General features: G+C 44.7%; 1 protein-coding gene across 1 annotated transcript; it reads right to left on the minus strand.

Moving 5' to 3' along the window:
• Window positions 1-1,682: 1,682 nt before the first annotated feature.
• Window positions 1,683-18,489, minus strand: Hddc2 (HD domain containing 2). Its single transcript, XM_005065769.4, has 6 exons — window positions 18,355-18,489; window positions 17,198-17,319; window positions 15,572-15,674; window positions 12,654-12,722; window positions 4,959-5,097; window positions 1,683-2,032 (listed from the first exon to the last, which is right to left on the minus strand). Exons 1-6 carry the CDS (start codon window positions 18,421-18,423, stop codon window positions 1,935-1,937), a joined length of 600 nt encoding a protein of 199 aa, XP_005065826.1. The 5' UTR covers window positions 18,424-18,489; the 3' UTR covers window positions 1,683-1,934.
• Window positions 18,490-19,614: the final 1,125 nt, after the last annotated feature.

The raw sequence follows: 19,614 nt of genomic DNA on the forward strand, positions 1-19,614 counted from the left end.
CCACCTTTAAACTGTAAGATTATATACATAAAAATACTGAATCCAATGACCATCTCTTTACAACTCACTTGAGCAGTCACTCACCCACAGGCTTTGAGACAAACTGACATTTTCTAAACACAAGGGCATAGAGAATGATGTCACAGCTGGAAAAAAAATGCCAAGGCACAAGGAAAACAAGAGACCAAAAATTATTTTTTGTTGAATTCAACCCAAGAATAATTATTTACTCTGCATCATAATTGCAGGACTTCTTATTCAGAAGACCAATCTGGGCAAGCAGTAAGAATTTCCCAAGGAAAAGCAAAAATGTTCCAATATTTGCAGACATTGCTGATGGATTCAACAGTTATCTTTCCTTCTTGAGCTTCAGTGTGTGTGTGTGTGTGTGTGTGTGTGTGTATGTGTATATGTGTATTAAGAGTTTAGTCATAGTCCCATTACACTTATTTATTTTTCAGAAATAAAGGTTAGGTAAAGTATCATTGTGAACTCACTGACCACTTGGTAGGAAAATGCTAAACTGAGATAATAATGATGTAAACAGTGTACATGGTGTGAGCCAGCAAAGGTTTCTAAAACCTCCAAACTGCCCCAACTTCATGAGAAATGGCAGTGGACAGAACATTGAAAATCAAAGTGAAAAGGCTCTGCTCACACATTCTTGAGCTGTACCTGGGGTTATTTTGTATAAACTTCCAAACCTATAAACAGAAAAGGCTCTAAAATATTAATAGGTAGAATTGTTTTCCTACCAATAAGACCTTCAAAGACAATGTTTTCATATTTTTTACCTTCAACTCAGTAATACATACACATGTGCTGCTTTTGCAGAGATCATGTATCTTGCTCCCTGCAGACAGGGTATCCATGGATACTGCAAAGAGTTTCCAGAGAAACGCTGCATAGAATGTTCCAGACCAGTCTCAAAGGCGTCCTTCCATTGGAAAGTGATATTTCTATTAAAGAAACAGGCCTCTTTGCTCATGCTGAATTACCAGATAGGCTTGCATGGATGTCCATCATTTCCGTACTTTTCAATGCAGTACACAACTAAAGACATATGGGAGGGATTATTATTTCCACCAAAAAGAAATAAAAGGGAAACATGATGTTGGCAGATACCTACTTTTGGTGCAATGACTCCAGTCAATACCCTTTATCACCCATTCATAATTGTTATAACCAAGGTAATAAATCATAAAGAAAAAAGAAAGGGGAGGACACACGGCACTGGAAATATCATGCCCCAATTTACATCCTCAGATGGTAATGCACGGGGAAGGAGAACAGACCTAGTAGCAGCCTTGGAAATCTACAATCAGGGGCTCGAAGCACCACTCATTAAAATGAAATGCCTGGCTCAAGCTGGGTGTGGTGCCACATGCCTACAACGGTCTAGTACTTGGGAAGCCAGAGGACCTAGGGGGGCCTGGCCCAGCCAGAGTGAAGCCTTCTCTCAAACAGCAACAGAAGTTAGCCTCAGAATTTGACTTTGTAGAAAGAGCATCTCATCTCGGTGAGGATACAGGACTAACATGTATAGTAGTAACTCTCTGCTGCACCCGAAAATGCAGTATCTGTCCCTAAAAGTCATTATAATTAAATGTTCTACCTTCCAATAAATACAGGCTAATAAGCCCGAGAAAGACAATTGAGGCCAGTCAAAACAGAAGCCAAAGTTTGGAGTGCTAAATATTTATTTAATTCACAAAATAAACAGTCTCCTCTTGTGTCTTCATCCATGGCATCTTCCTGACCCCATCTGGTTTGCTGGCTTCTTTTGGGGCCTGGATTATATCACATTCCTTGTTCAAGTCCAGACAGTGGAAAATAAGACTCTCATCTTGGGGAATCCTCAGACCAACATTAGAAAACACATTCCCACGAAGCAGAGAAGAAAGTAGTAGAGCAGGACAGCAAGGCGCCTGTGCTCAGGAGCCCGGCTCTGCAGAGGCTGTAGCTATGCTGGCATTTCTCTCTGCCTCCAGTTCACAAACAAGCTGGACTATCTCCGGGTGACTGAATTTTCCTGGGGGGAAAAAGACATTTCTAGATTGACAAGAGAAGACATTCATTTCTTCAGTTTGCCCCCATGGCTATCAGGGGCTCTCTTCTGTGAGCTTGGCCATACCTCGAAGCCAGAGATCCTGGAACCCTGCAAAGGTTTAACGATCCACTTTAGCCAGGGTGCAGGATGAGAATCAGGCAGAGAATTATCAGTAAGGCAGGACTGGAGGAAGCAGCACCAGGCAGCCCCTGAGTGCATCTCCCAGAGATTACAGGGGAAGCTTGGGAGTGGGAACCCACAGGGAAGTCCCATCTTTTTCTTCCAAAACTGAAATGAAGTAAGGGGATCCAGGACCTACATAGAAAATGACCTGCTGGATGGTGCTGGTGCACGCTTTTAACACCAGCACTTTGGAGGCAGAGGATCTAAGAGTTCAGCATGGTCTACACAGCAGAGTTCCAGTGTGGAAATTAAAAAAGAAAGGAAGGAAGGGAGGGAGGGAGGAAGGAAGGGAGGGAGGGAGGGAGGGAGGGAGAGAAAGAAAGTAAGAAAGAAAGGGAAGGAAGGGAAAGAGAGAAAGAAAATGGAAGGAAGAAAAAGAGAGAAAGAAAGGAAGGAAGGGAAAGAGAGAAAGAAAGAAAGGAAGGAAGGAAGGAAGGAAGGAAGGAAGGAAGGAAGAGTTTGAGGAAGCACAGGGTATAAAGAATATAAATGTCCCTCTGGTTAACATCTCAAGTAACTGATGTCTGCCGTTGTCCCTGCTCCTCAACCCTCCCAAGGACTTTGCTCTGGGCAGTAGCCACACCCTCATCTATTATACACCGTGATAGACACCTAATATAGGTGGCCAGCTAACACGTCAGTATCCTTCACTGACAGGAGGCCCTCAGAACCTTGGTCCCAAAGCCATTTCTCAAGCTTCATCTCCTACCCTCCATTTGTCAGCTACACCCCCAACCCCCAGTCATGGACTTTCCTGCTCCCCAAAGCACAAGGGCTCAGAAAGCCAGGACGGAAAAAGATCACAGAGCTGTGATGTGAATTAGAGAAAAAAAAAAAAAACAAACCAAAGCTAGAGCCTGAGGTCCCCTTCAAAACTGCTCTAATGCAGCTGGTGTAATGACTCAGCAGGTCAAGAGGCTTGTCGCCAAGTGTGTCAACCTGAGATCTACTTCTGAACCCACGCGGCAGAAGGGGAGAGCCAGCTCCCATAAGATGTCCTTTAACTGCCACACATGTGCTATGGCATGCCCCATCTGCTATCAAATATATAAATGTAATAAAATTTTTAATTGTAATAGACAGTTTACATGTTTCCTCATGCTTCTTTGATGAAACCTTTGTTAACCAATCGTTTTTAATTTTTTAAATGAAAATATAATTATATCACTTCCCCTTCCCTTTCTTTCCTCCAACCCTTCCCTGTACCCGGCTGGCTAGCTCTGTCTTCATCTTTGTTCTCACACACATGCACCTAGGAGTGAGTCCTTTCCCTACACATCTGTCACCGGGATAAGAAGAAGCCATATCTACAACGGGTCACATCTTATCGACTTACTAACTTTATTTATTTATTTATATGTAAGTTAGAAACAGGTTTGCTTCACATGTCAATCCCAGTTCCCCAACCCCCCTTACTAACTTTTATGGAAGCCGTGATCTGAAGCGCAATTGCAGTGAATCTTAACTTCAGTTCGGCTGTTGCAAGTCACAGTCTTTCTGGGCTTAAGCTGCTCTCTCAGCAAGACAAAGGCTTTGAACTAGACAACTCTTCACTCATTTCTTTTATTCTGCTTATATTTCCCTTTCTATTTTATTACAAAGGAAGATAACTAACTGAGAAGTGCAAAGATGGCACAGACATGGCCTATATTTTAAACTATGGTGAAATATGCTACTTGGAACCCAACTGTCACTGAAAACATGGGCCAGCAATCCATGAAAGTAAAATGCCAGCTAGGAAACATGCCAAGCTTGGTGGCTTCTGTTATAAGCACTTGGTCCTGCTGCTATCATACTGTGAAGAGAGATTCAGACAATACGTACAGAAGGGGCAGAGCCTCCAAGGGGGGGAGTTACAAGGGTGAGTCCATGAAGGAGAAGATGAACAGCTGTACTCCAGCATATTCCCAACCTTGACGTGCCACCATCCAGAGCAATGGGGACAAGCAGTCACAAACTAAGACTATGAGCCAAAGTAAACCTTCCTGGCTGTAAGTTGGTCATCTCAGGTGCTTTGTTGCAATAACTGAAGCTAACAAGAGCAGAGGGCCAGAGGGAGACTACAGGTTGTAGCAAACCAAGACCAAGGGGAGACTAAGCAAAAAGGAACAATAAATTCTCACGGAGATTAGGAAAGGATGCCAGAAACACAGGTACCAGCAGGTCCTGGGACTTTTTAGGTCAACAGTGTCAGGATTTTATGTTATACGTGGCATAAGCAAGACTCAAACCCACGCTTCATGAGTTCAGGGCTGTGCTATGAGGTACTATAACGATGGTGACATGCCCCTGGTGGGAGGGTGTGGAAGCCCCACTTTAAGTCATTCACTACTGCTACCCCGCTCTTTCAACTCTAGAACATCAAGAGATCAGAGCCCTTCCATATGCATTATCCCCCCCGAAAAGCAATTGTGGACTTAAGAAAGGAATCTTGGTTCCCATTTTTCAGATGAGGCATAGGCTCTGAGCCATCGATAGAGACCACCAGCTGGCAGGTGACAGAAGCAGAATGTGAACATGGTACTCGGGCGTCAAAGTGCAGTGTCCCTAAGTGACAATTGCATCTCAACTAGCTATCCCACCATTACCATGTTCTTTCCAGATGTTCTACACGAAAGGTCAGAGGAGGGAATCAGCATGGGTCTCAATAACGGACCATCAGTCCTCACACTAAGATTGAGCCTAACTAAACCAAGCAAGCAACAATGCTTATGACCATGAGTACCTGCTGTGGAGTCATAGAAGTCTTGAAGCCTCCCGGGTTTATTCTCCATGTCTTCATATTCTGATGCCTGAAGGATCATTTCACACTGGTCCAGCTGCTTCACGAATCTGGCTTCTGCACTAGACTGGGTCTCATACTCCTAAGGAAAGGGACATGTAAAGGGTATTATTAAGCTGCCTCATTGGGGATTCTAGGGAATTTCCTATTTGGGTATGTGGAGTCAGAGTTACAGTGTAGGAAATGAATATTCAGTGCCAACTGCATTTCTCCACTGTGTACAGATAATTAGAGACACCTGACTTCAGGGTACAGTTTAGCACTAGGACCCCATGCAAGATAAACACTCCACAGATGCCTTCCAATGTACTGGAAGTCTCTAGGATGAACACATTTGAGACACTTCCAAATTCTTCTCTTCCTATCTTGGTTTCAACATCAACATTCTTGAAAAAAATGTATGTGTGTGTATGTCCATCTGTGTGCAGATGTCCATTTGTTTCAGACAAGACAGGATCTCTCATCAGCCTGTGGTTTGCTGTGTAGACTAGAAGGCCATTGAGACCCAGGGATCTGCTTGTCTCTGCCTCCGAGGACTTGAGACTGCATGCATACCCTTCTATACTTGCTTTTAGTCTGCCTGCCTGCCCTCCCCCCCACCCTCCTGAGTGAAACGGAGTTCCAGGGGGGCTTTCTTCTCAGAGCAGAATACATCACCTGCCACAAGTTTCAACTAACGATGCACAGGACCATTTTTCTATTAAGAGCAAAGTATTCCCAAAAGGTTTCTCAAGAATCCTCACTTGTAATTCCACCCAGATGTGTTCAGATAATAGTCCCGTCATGCTTTCTTGGCAGTGAGACACGATACAAAACATTGAAAGGTTTCTTAGGTTGTATTTGAAGCCTTATTCTTATAAAGGCGGCCATTTGAATTAGGTAAGAGCTGAATTTTACACAGGTGAATCATTTAAACATGAAGTTAGGATATCTTGCTTTATCTCAAAAGCACTTAAAAAACCCTACATTTTATTTAAGTGTTCATTCACATTCATAGTTATCTATAGTTATATTAAATAAATTCAAGTTCACTATTTAGCCAAAGGAAACTGAATACGCCAAGCACACCAATCCAGAATTTCTTTTCTGCTCATAGTAAGAAAAAAATTTCTAGGAGTGGCGAGAAATACAGTATATTGTTGTGCTGGTCAGTCTTTGTCAGCTTGACACAAAGCTAGGGCCACCTGAGAAGACGGACTCTGGATTGAATTGACTACATCAGAATGGGCCGTGGGCATGTTTGTGGGAGCATTTTCTTTATTAATGACTGACTGAGAGGGCTCAGTCCCACTGAGGGTGGTGCCATCCCTGGGCAGACGGTCCTGGGATGCAGAAGAACCAGACCAAGCAAGTCAGTGAGAGTGCTCCTCTGGGTTCCTGCCCCTGCCCTCGCTTCAGTTATTAACCTGACTTCCCTCAGTGATGAACTATTACTGCAACCTGTGAGCCAAATCAACCCTGTCTTCCCCGAGTTGCTTTTGCTTGGGTGTTTATCACAAAAACAGAAAGCAAGCTAATGCAACTGATTGTACAGAGAGCCCTAATGAACTTACAGAATATCTTAAAAGGTGTGCAATTTGTTAGATTTGTCCCTTAAATAATTCATTGTAAAGGTATTCTCCAATTTTATCTTTCAGTAAAAAGCATGCGGTCATTGAGATGCCTCGGTAGTTAGCAGGTAAAGGTGCTTGCCACCAAGCCTGATGACCTGAATGTGATCACTGGAACACAAACGGTAGACAGAATGAACCAACAACCTTAGGCTGTTCTCTGACCTTCACACATGTGCTATGTCATGCATGTGTGTGCACACATGCACGTGGACAATAATAAACGTAATATGCTTTTTTAAAAGTCAGGGTTGGACAAAGAACACTATAGACCAAGTTCCCAGCGTGCGAAGTATCCTGACCTTCAAAGAATTACTGAGAGTGGTTTCTAACATCACCTGAGAGTGACAGGATAGAGGAGGAAAGAGAAAAGGCTGCAGATGGAAACAAGGGTCTGTGCCTAGAGGACCTGGGTTTCCCGTATGGAATCTCAGCCTATTGTGCATCATGGGCAACAAGGAGGGCTCATGTTCGATGTCCAAAAAGATCACTCTAAAATGCAGTATGCATAGCAGCTAAACTAGAAGCAGGGGAATCAGGTTCCAAGACTGTGTAGCACCAGCAAAAACATGATAGTTTGGCCTACGGTCGTAGCAGCAAGGACAGGAAAACGTGGGAGGATTTGAGAAATGTTAATGATGAAGTGAAATAAATAAAATAAAACTGTATGTAAGTGAGACAGCCCACCTGCATCCACGAGCCATGCATGGGACCAGCAGCTATCTGAAGAAAGCACGGCAGTAGAATAGGGCCTCAAACAGGCCACCATAAGCCTTAAGTTTGCAGACAGACACCGGGCAAGATTCTGTGCACCCCCAAAGAATGGGCTGGCAAAACCAGCAGAGACAGCTGATCTGAACAGGGGAGAGCTCTTGGACCCCAGACCGACAGCTGGGAGGCCAGCATGGGACTGATCGAGAATGTGAGAGTCAGGGAGGAGGCCTGGGCAACCTATGGGGCCCTGGGCAGTGGATCAGTGTTTATCCCTGGCATACAAACAGACATCGTGTGTCCATAACACTAAGAGGGATGCTCTCTCAGCCTGGACTCTTAGGGGGAGTGCCTGGACCCTGCCCTGAGTGAAATGACAGACTCTAGATATCCCCTATGTGGAAGGATTTGGCAATAGGGTGGGAGGATGGGGGGGAAGGGGAGTGTGGGAGGAGGGGAGGGCGAGGGAACTGGGATTAGCATGTAAAACAAGCTATTTAAAATTAAAATAATTAAAAAAAAAGATTCTGTGCACCTCAATAGCAGATGAGCATTAGGAACTTATACAAGAACAGTCCAACCCTAAAGTCTGACCTTTGGGTCATCCTACCAGGACAGGGACCCATGTGAGCAAAAGAATCAAAACTGAGTGTACAAAGTTTAACAAGATAACAAAAGACCCGGGTAAGAATGGGAAAGGGAAACACAGTTGTAAAGTCCCTAAAACAAGTCTCCATATTTCCCTCACATTACACAAAAACACACACCCCACCACCAACAGCAACAATTACCCTGGGGAAGGAGATCTGAACTGAGTTTCCTTCCATCAGTTCAGGAAATACCATTTCAAACTAAGAGGAGCAACAGAAAAGCACACTGATCAGATGCCACGTAGACTTAGATGGCTGCACAGGAAGGAAAGTAACACCTCACATTCATATCAGAAAGACATTCTCAGATTTAAAAGTAGATCAAACCTACACACACACACACACACACACACACACACACACACACACACACACACACACACACAGAGTAACATTACAGAAAAACCTAGAAAAAAAACTAGAGAAAAAAGTTATTTTAGAAAGAAATCTAAGTGATGAGGGATCCAGGAGCAATGGAGCCTGATAAGTGTGCCTGAGAGAAACACAAACAAAAGTGGAGTTTAAAAGTGAACGTTTTAAAAATTAAGATACAAAGGGTTCCGGAAAAACTGATGAATGTTGACAGGGGGCAAAAAAGAACTAGCAGAATCGTATAGAAGTAGTACAAGAGAAAAAAAAAGACAAAATAGACATCAATAATAAAACTTTGCAATTATGGTTTCTTCCCCGAAAGTGTGTTGAAAGCACAGACTAACTACCTAAGGAAATGAACTCAGGATGATCAACACAAAAATACATTCTAATAAAAATTACCAGACAGAAAAGAAGTTCTTCAGACTCCTCTCTAAGAATTAAGAGTCTGGCATAGAATGAAAAATGATGATTCGACTTTGAATCATGTTTTATGTTAGAAGAAAGTGAGAGAAATATACCTAAATATATTCAAGAAAAGAAACTGTGAGCTATATCCAGAAGCCGAGTCCCATGCAAGTAGTGAGGGAACACTGCTCTAGGAACCCTTCCGAAGAATAACCTACAGACAAGACTCAAACAAGCAACGTGTCCAGAAGTTGGCATAAGGACTAGAGTCAGCAGTCTGGGTGGTAGGTGCTAGGTTTGAGGTTGATATGAGGTCATTCCTGCTGTCATGGAAGTCATCACATTCAGTCACATTTTCTCACCTTTCCTGTAAGAACTGCAACCAAAGAGTCGGTGAGGGAAAGCACAGAAATATAGAAGCTACAAAATAAAACACATTAGAACACTACCTTCCTGCAACCTCCAAGCTTTAGAGGATACAAGCATGAAGATGAAGCAATTATTATATATTGTCACTGCTCTGGAGGCAGTAGGACCTTGGAGATGGAGGCTATAAATGAGGCAGGCCAAAGTCTTATGCAGTAGCCAATTCTAGTCTCGGATAATTTATACTCTGAGGGTTACAAGAAGAGTCACCTAAGTAGAGTATACAATCACAAGGACAGGCCACATGCGGCAAAACCAGGTTGGTTCATGGAGGCTAGAAACACATAACAATAACAGGTTGTAATGAATAATCTGAAGTAAGCTCACTCCTTCTATCACAAATTCCAAGAACAGTTCTGTGTTTTGCAGAAACTGAGGTCACACAACTCAGGTCTTATTTTCTTGGAGTTTTCTCACAAGCTCGCAGAATTCTCCTCACATGACTCCATGTACCTTTTGAATGATCACAACACCCACCTACAGTGTTGTCAGAAGGATCCAGCCTGAGTCTGATTAGCTGCCAACCTGTATCAAATAATAGGAGGCTGCAATAATGAGGATGCAACCGGCAAACCCAGGCTTTCCAGACACCATTATTGGCCAAATAGTTTAGAATTCTCAACAGATAACTTGAAAGAAAAAGGGATGAAGGGAGGTACTATAGAATTAAGGAGATCTGAAAGACAAATGAAGTTTGAAAAATATTCACAAGATTAAAAAGTACAACATCCAAGGATGAATGATAAGATGAAGACGGGATCCAAACTATTTCTATGACAATCAGGGTAGTGGTTATCACAGAGGGCAGGGGCAGTGTGCAGAGAGGATACATCGTTCGGATGAGGCACAGACAGTTTTCTAGGGTGAAGAACCAAGTTCCAAGCATGAATCTGGGTGGAAGTTACAGCGACACTCCCCTTCCAGCAACTAATTATGCTCTCCATTGGTTTTGCTTTGCATGATTTATTTTCACACACACACACACACACACACACACACACACACACACACACACTAAGATTTTGTTAAAAGGAAAAAAGGACAAAAACAGAATGAGCATGGACATGGGCTTTAGAAGCTGGGTGTCCTGTGCATATGCATTGGGCCTGCGTTTGGGGCTCTAGTTCTTGAGTACAGTGCTTAAGGGAAGGACTTTTCCTGAGCTGTAGGGAGGAGTCAGCAGCAGTGAAGCCCTCGGGGCTGCAGAGAGGAGAGGAGTCCATGCACCTAGCGCTATGAGTGGGACACAGGGGTCTGAAGACGGGCCAACGAAGAGGAACATTTGCAGAAACCCCAAAGAGACAGCCAGAAGGGCACAGAGAAAACCAGGCATGGAGGCTGGGGAGATGGCTCAGGGGACAAGAGTGTTTATGCTCACACAGGAAGATCTGAACGTGAACCCCAAAACCCACATCGAAAACCTGTCATGGCTGCACCCGGGTACACCACATCTGGAACCCCAGTGCTTAGGGAATGGAGACAGGAGGAAGTCTGGAGCCTACTGGCTACCTGTTCACCTCCAGGTCAGTGAGAGACCCTGTCTCACGGGAATAATGTGGAGAGCGAAAGAGCAGGACACACAGTATCCTCCCTGGCCTCTGTACATGTATACAGGTACACATACACCGCTGCTAACACATGGGAGAGAGGGAGGGAGGAAAGGAAGGAGGGAACCAAGAAAGAAAGTACCAGAGACTTGAGCGATGAGACTCAGTAGAGAATTCACCTCATGCCACTAAGTCACCAAGTCACCAAGTGCCAGATGGCACACAGGCAAAAGAGGACTTGCTGGAGGATGCCACACAGAAACTTTTGTGACTTCAGCAAGCGTAGTGAGCCTCAAAGAACAGAGTTGGAGAGTCTTTACCTGCTTAGTCATGAAGGGAAGTAGAAAACTGGCAAACGAGGGCACCTGCTTCAAACAATGTCACAGGAACACATATGCACAAACTCATACGAAGCTAAAAAACAAGTCCCACCTATATACAGCCTCTACTTTCCTAAGTAAACACACACACACACACACACACACACACACACACACACACACACACACAAAGACAGAAAAGTGGATCTGCTATAAGGCGAAGAGAGAGGTGTTTGAAGGGAGCAAAGGACAGCCAGGGTAGACAGGGGAGTGCCTGAGTGCAGGGGTGTGGCACTAAGGCAGGAGGGGGTCCCACATAGCACTCTGCCACCTGCAGGTGTGACTGGGAAAGACAAAACACCAAATGACTCAGGCTGCGGTTTCCCAGCCCTAGGTCCTGAGAGTAGGGAAGGGGAGGACAGTCCTAAATGCTGGCTCTGAGGGAGGATGTGCTATCCCTGAAGTCTGCCTTTCATAGATTCCTTTCTCTGATCTCCTGGTGGAGCCTCACATTGCTCTACTCTGAAACAGATGATGTGTGAACACGACTGCGTCTCCAATTGACTGACATCTGACGATACTGGGAGAAAACTTCAGGCAGAAGAAACTCCCAGACGGGCAGTTAGGCATTTAGCACGGAATGCTGGCTCCACGTTAAGTCTCTAAAACGTAATGCAGGTGGTGGTGGCTGCTCCTCTCTGATGTTCTCACAACCCAGTGTAGCTACAATCACAGCTCCCTACGGTGCTTTCAGACACAAACATAACATAATTTCACTTTTATGGTGAAAGGCCAATTATAATCCGGGAATGTCTAACCCCTTAAACCTCTGGGCTGGCAGGTGTTTATGACGATGAACAGCTGTGGTGACCACGCTTCAAATATCCACCAGCTGGCATTTTCTATGCAGCTAGTATTACCCTAAGTTCTCTAGGTACCAATTTCCTAAACCAACATCAGCTGTCATCCCTCAGTTGTCATTTGCTTTGTTTTAAGAGTGTCATTCACACGTTTTAAGAGTTAGAAATGGGGGCTGCGTAGATGGCTCAGTCAGTAAAGCGCTTGTCTTGCAAGCAAGAGGACCCAAGTTCAACTCCTGAACCCAGATGAACAAGGTAGCCAGGGAGCACATGCTTGTAATCCCAGAGTAAAGAGAGCAGGGAGACATGAACCCCTGGAGTTCAGTGGCTAGTGAGAGACCCTGTCTCAAAACCAAGGTGGAGGACACCTAAGGAATTACAAGCAAGGTTGACCTCTGGCCTCCACACTCACGCATGCACTCACACACAAATGCACAACACGAGAACACGTTTGAATGCAAACACATAAAAGAATTATGTCTGGGTACATAGCTATGGGCAAAGCAGCCAGAAATACAAGCACTGTGCACCAAGAGCTGTGCCAGGCAGGCACTATGGTGTTAAGAGAAGTAGAGGCAATGACAAAGAAAAGTTTCTCTCAGCACAGAGGCGCTTCTGCAGCAGCTGAGACACAGAACAGCAGTAAATTAGGCAGAGGCTATTAACACAACCTACGAAACTGAAGCATGGATAAGCCCTACAATTCAGCATATACCAACCCAGTATGTACTTACTTCCCAGAGTTCATATAGCTCCTTTCCAAGGTCCTCTGGTAGCAGCTGGGTTATCTGCTTCATAGCCTCCTAAAATATGAAATCATTAATTTCGTTACATTCACCTTCATCCAGTCAATATGTAGTCTACAAAAGCCAAACAAGGGACTCAGATTCGTTAGAATAACTCCCAGTATTCTACTTATTCTAAGCTGGCCTTTACAGGTTTGTTTTAGTATTATATTCACTTCCTATTATTTTCATTATTGCAAAAATTTAAAGGCATCATACAGAAAGTTTTTGAGGTTCACGGATTCCCAGGATGCACTGCTGAACACTGTCCTCCTTATGACCTTATGACATCTGAAGGCACTGTCCTATCCTCTGATGGTCACACATAGTGTCGAAACGGCAGGACAACGACCAGTGGCTCCCTCAGATTCTAGATCCAGATTGATTGGTCTTAACCCTTGGCTTGGCCTTTACTAACTGAGCATCCCTGACTAGGCCATTTAGCCCTTCCGTCTTGCAGTTTTCTCATTTGCAAGATGGTACCTTTCTCAGAGGGTTGTATGGTCTCAACGTACACACCCAGTCCTTATAGCTCAGCCTGAGTCCTCTATAAACATTCACTTTGATTTTTCACTTTCCCTACCTTCCAAAATATTCCCATAGTAAAGGTCCACTCTTCTCTTGTCACCTAGTTCTTTAGGCACTTTGCCCCTCCCAGATTTGGGCATAACATGACTGTGCACTCCATGGAACAATAGTATAGCTGGTCACTGCTACATCCAGCTTCTAAGTCCAGCCCCTTAATCCTCATGGGCCATGTTCCAACACTGGCGAGCTTGGGTTATGTATAATGAAAGGTCCATGTTATCATGGTAGAAGAAGGGGGTTAGACTACAGGCATTGCTTTTGGCCCCCTTCCCAAGTTGTGTCTTCTAAGTTCTCACTCTGCCTTTCACCCTGATACTGAATATCCTCTAAAACAGTCATCCTGCAGTTCACCAAGTAGTCCCCCGCACCTCTCCTTTGGCTTAAATCCTGGCCAGCCAGTCAAGAAATTTCTGGGCAAATGATGCTTTTGGTTCACATTATGCACAGTTCTCCTGAGGCCAAGAAGCCTTCATTTAATTATCTTAATGCATAGCTCAGAGAGCCAAATCCTGTTCATAAACACCATCTGTATAAGGAATCCCAACCTTCCTGTGCCCAAATCCAGATCAGCAGCAGGGAGACCTAAGGGTGCACCAGCTCTCTCCACGGCTCGGGTTTCTCGGCCAAGAACTTGATGTTCCTGAAGACGTGTCCCTGGTCCTTCTGCCTCTGACATTTACTCCTCTGTGAATCAACAGGAGTGGGCAGCAGCAAGGACAACGGGGGCCAGAAAGGCTTTTTTCCTAACCAGAATGTGGCACACCAGGAGACAGCAGCCCCTTGCCATCCTCCCTTGGGCGACAGAGTCTGGCATGCTCTAATGTGGGGAAAATCCTCATTACTTCCAGAGGGACAGTGTATCTCTTCTCTGCTCCTCAGTCTAAGGCCATGCTAATCTTCAGCATGGCTTTTCACTCTAATGTCCGTATTTATGCAGCAATGAAACCAACATCCTCCAGCCAGCTTCATGACTGAGGAGTGTTTTCTCCGTCCTCTTAAACCAGGGGACATTTCATTACCCATTATCCTCTGGTTCAGGTACCAGTTCCTTTCTATGATACGGGATTTCAGCAGCACGCTTTCCTTCTGAATGCATTCTGTTAAGCAACCTAAGAATTCTTTTTCACAACTTATACTGAGAAATAGCTCCTTCTGTCATGATATGCAGGCTATATTTTGGACCTGCCCTTTGGGAAGAAGAGGGATGATGAAACAGCCTTATACTATGCCCAAGGGGTCCATATTTTAGTGTGGGTTGGAACTTAGATTAGCTCCACTTTTTTTACGGAATCTTCTTGCTTCTAGATGGGCAAAAGCCCTATTGGTTGCTTAACTCTAGTCTCCATCAGCTCAGAAAACAACTATTTAAGCCTACCTTCTCTATTAAACCCTCTCAGTAAAGGCTTCCTCACTAAGTAACTTAGCACCAATCTCAAAGGCCTATAGGAATAGTCGTTCACAGTTCTGGTAGCACTGGGTACCAGCTTTAAAAGATGAAAGAGCAAGGGGTAGGAGAGGAAGGGATGAAGGGGGTCATCTTTCCTGGGTTTATCTGCCTCGGTCTCAAAAATGTCTCCTTTTAGCCCTGCGCTCTGAGTTTGGAGCTTCCGTTCACTGACACTGATTTAGTATCTTATCAATGCTACTTATGAATGCAAAAGCTTTCTTTTACTTTTTAAATTTCTAGCCTCTAAAGGACAAACTTAAATTTTACTAAATAGTAACTATAATTCTAAATATATTTGTGATTTAGAGAATTTCTCCCCAAATAGTTTAAGTGGGTGGGTTGGGAGTGTGAGATAATTTCCAAAACCTGCCTTAAATCCCAGGTATTTCTATTATTCTAATGAAGGCCATGCCATCCAGCTATGCACACTAACATAACTATCTGTTGCTGTGTTGAACAAGGCTGGAACAGGGATGTAGCCCTATTCTTATTAAAAAAAAAAAAAACAATGCTGAGAATAAGTTAAAACCAATTTCCTGGCCAAGACACCCTTGCTCAGAGATGACTGTTCCATCCTAAAAACAGATAGTGTGGGTAACACTTGGGACACTCTTGAAGACCTTTCCTCATGATTCCCATCAAATCTAATCTCTAAGGTACCAAACTCTACACAGACTCAGCTGGTTGTCTATCATTGGATGAGCTTCATCGCTCTAAAGTCTAAGCACACCCTCTCTGACCTTTCCTCTCCTGAGACCGACTAGTGAATTCTCTTCACTTTAGCAACAGGTTTTTCTCATGGCCTTTTGTAGAGTCAGTGATCGGCACCAACCTCTTCTCGCCTGTGCTTTTCTTCTTTGGGGATGTTATCTGCTGGTGCTATGTCCCCAACGATGCACTCTGCCATATCGTGAACCAGGGCTAGGCGTATACATCTGACCGGGTAAGAAATGTTGAATAGTTACACAAAATTTCATTCACTACAAGTTTCTTTTCTACATTATTTTTAAACTTAATAATGTGTTTTTTCTTTCTTCCCCACTCATAGAATATTTTAATACAATATTTTCTAAAGTAATTATATTCCACCAGCCTACACTAATTCTGAATCAAAATTGCTTGTGAATATCTAACACAATACTTGAGCGTATAGTGCAAACTAAATTTTTTTAACGGTTGATTTCATATTTCTCACTTTAAGAAGTTCCTAACTTCAAATTACAAAGGCAGGAGATGTTTACTTATACAAAATTAAGAATCAATCATTTCCTCCAATGTCCTAGTGCCAAAATGATCTATATATAGGGTGTTGGATGCATCTGAACAGAAAAGGCTTTGAATTTTGGCTGCCAACCTACAGGAAGTTTACCAAATTAACTTACTTAATTTAAATGTTTCCCTTTGCCACCCTTCGTTTTTATCATGTAAAATGGGAAACAGGAAGTACCAGCCTACCATTCACAAGGCCCTGAGCTTGATGCCCAGCATAACTAAAAGGGCATGGAAAAGTACTTCATGAGGGAGATATGAAAATTAACATTTGATAAATCATGTTCCTGCTCCATATTGGTCATTTAACACGTGGCTTTGGGTATTAGTCTACGGTAATATCCATCAGAATGACAGCGACAAATAACAAGGTAGGTGCCATCAATCAGCAAGAGGCTTCGAACCCTCCTAGGTTTCCCGTCTCCAGTTTCTTTCTAGCCCAGTTCAAACGTCAGACTGAGTTCATATCTAACTGACTTCTTTTGTTTTGTGCTTTTTTTTTTCCTGCCCCTAATCCCCTATGCTCCACACCATCTGCAGAGCAACAGGACTCCCTCTGCTCCCCAGGAACACTTTGCTGTAGCCAACCTGACTTTCTTCTGTTTTTCCAAAGTACTTTGTGCCCCGCTCCCCACCCCCTGGGATCTTGATTCTGGCTTCTCTGATTGGAATGCCCTCCACTACTTCGACCTGTGCCAACCTGTCAGAACTCAACTCAGCCACCATCTCAACCACGAAGACCAAATGAGAGCAGGCCATATCCCCTACCACTAAAAAGACTGGCTAACTTCCTACCCTAATTATTCTGTGAATTTTATGCAAGCCACGTGGGGCCTGAGCAATTCATTTGTTGTCTTCTATGTAAGCCCTTGCCTTGTGGTTCTCAATCACTTTAAAGGCTTGCTGATTAACTAAAGGGGGTGCCTCTCTATAGCATCTATATACTTTTTTGCCATGAAACCTCAACAGCATGGCCTCACAAATGGCTGCCACTATTCATAAAAGCAAAATAAACACTAATTCAAAGATGGAATTGTACACATACCTTCAAGGCCCTAACTTCTCACTTGTTTCCTCTGAGACCAACACACACACTCTCTAGCAACAGAAAGCTTACTGTAGTTTACAACTGAAGAAACCCTCACAGAGTCCAGAGACCTTCACAAGCATCCCTGTTCAAATAACTTACCGATCCTTGTTAAGGTGGTCATCTCTGGTCACCATAGCCATAACTGCCATCCGGTACATGTGATCTGACACACTCTCTGGCTTTTCCACATTTCTGTATACCCAGCCTGTCCGCGGGACTCTCTAATAAAGAAGATAAGGAATTAAACAGATACCACCTCTGGAAACAACCTCACAAACCAACAGGTGTTCATCAAAACAATGCCAGGGGATAGCTACAGAGTCACCAAGGCCTGGTTTCAAACCTATTTTTTTTTAATGCTTTATTTAACTAACTATAGTGACCCACCTCTGGGATCAAATGAGCGAGTGAGCAAAATGCAATTCGCAAGTAAAGTCCAATAGTCATCACTACGGGACAAATACAAAGTTCTTAGAAATAAAAGCAAAACTGGTAGTAAGCCTGGTGATGCGTAGCTGGAACCCAATCATTCAATAGGTGGAGACCCGAGTTCCAGGCTGCCAGCCTGTGCTACCAAGCTCTCCTCAAAAACAGTCCTTTGTAGTTAGGAAAGACACAAAGCCCTGCGTTTTTCTGACCTGCAAGAGTAGTGGTTTTGCTATCCAAAAGCCCATTTCACACAAGAAGAAAACAGTGGAAAGTTTTGTTCATGAACATGTGACAGGGTACCCCATTCTGACACAGAAGGACTAGCGGAATTTCTGTCCCGCTCTTATTCAGAACATGATGGGATCATGTGAGTCCGCGCGGAGTTCAATGCTTCTAAAGAATCTCACCAACAGTAGTCACAGTTTCTGGGAACCGGTGATGTGTGTGACTGTGGGGACTCTGCACAACCTCTGCCAGGTGAGGGCTGGTGCGTGCTGAAACTGAGTCACAGAAACGGTCATTTCCGGAAGTCCCAGCGACAGGGGAAGGTCTCTCCACTGCTCATGTGCAGGACTCCCTGCCTTCCGCTGAAGCTGGGCTGCAGTGCCCACGGCCTGGGGAGTGGGGGCCGGGGCCGGAGCTGGCGGCGCCGGGCCCGGGACGTGCACAGGTCGCGGGTCCCAGGCCCAGCCATCGCCTTGGTCCCCGCCAGCTCCTTCTCGGCACACCCAGGCTGCACACCGCCAGCTGAGCGAAGGGAGACGGCGTGGGGCCGGAACCTGAGCCCGAATCGCCACCTCCCGGCCAGGCCGCGCCCTCTCGCTCACCTTGAGCTGCCCAACCAGCCGCAGAAAACGCAACAACCCGGCTCCCTGGCCGAAAGAGGCCGAAGCCATGATGGAGTGAGTGCACCTGGACAGTGGCCCGCAGCAACTCTCCGCCCTTAGGCTCCACCCTCTGCCCCGCCCGCCTCCCGCTCCTCTCCATCCTCCCCCTGCTCCTCCCCGCCCTTAGGCTCCTCCCCATTTAGTCTCCTCCCCTTTCTCCACCCCCTTTAGGCTTCTCCCCTCCCTCTCCACGTCCTTCTGGATGGACCACCTTCTCAGTATGGACAGCTCAAGTAACCGCTGTCCGCTTTCTCCTTGATGGTAGCTCGATGCTAAGGGCAGAAGGGCCCGAGGAGGAAGAGGCTGGTTATTGCCTGCCAACCTTCCCTCATAGAAGTTCAGTGACTGATTGGCCGGAACATCCATCACCAGTTTAACAGAGGCACTGGGCACAGCTATGCAGGGAGGAAATGAGTGATGGTACCCGGAGACTTTGGAGGAGACAGAAAATGGGCTAGGAAGAGCAAGCTCGTGGGGAAATCACAACCTCTTTAATACCTCACATACTGAAGCATCACCCACCCCCGACCCCCACCCCCAAAAAATCGGCATCCGCTTGGACCATGACTTGTTTCCGTTGGCAACTAAACAGTTCAAGCTTTTAAAGGAAGTTAATGGATACGGGCAAGATTCAAGTAGAAATGGAAGTGAGGGAGTATGTGGGAATAAAACGGTGTTCAATTTTATTTGTAGCAGGTAGGCTTATTAATATACATGTGATGGCCCTAATAAGCCAGGCATAGTTTGTCTTTGTTTCCTATTACTTAACATACCCGTGGTGTCTTGCATTTGGACCAGACTACTGTACCAGGAACTATGCTAGAAAATTTTGCATCCACTGTAGTGTGTGTAGTCATCATAACAAAACGTTGGTATAGAAGACTGCTCAGTAGAGTCTATGGAACCCTAAGCCAGCATCCGTGAGCAGTACCCAGGATTACAGTCAACTCCACAGAAAAGTGGAGTAGGGTATAGTGCTGGAGCATTTGCATTCGTGAAGCCCCAGGTGGTCTCCAGCATTGAGGGTAGGTGAGTATTTATCACTGTTTGGAATAGGAAGGTCCTAGTCCTCTTTTTATTTATAGTCCCTATCTGCTTTCTCCCAATAGATCACCCTCCTCCATATGACCGACAGAGTGTTTTGAATCAGAACTCATCACAGTAAACATGCCTGTGAAAGTGGCTCTTCAGATTACTACA

This window comes from Mesocricetus auratus, unplaced genomic scaffold (genome assembly GCF_017639785.1).
Source record: "Mesocricetus auratus isolate SY011 unplaced genomic scaffold, BCM_Maur_2.0 Super-Scaffold_100018, whole genome shotgun sequence".
Taxonomy (NCBI): domain Eukaryota; kingdom Metazoa; phylum Chordata; class Mammalia; order Rodentia; family Cricetidae; genus Mesocricetus; species Mesocricetus auratus.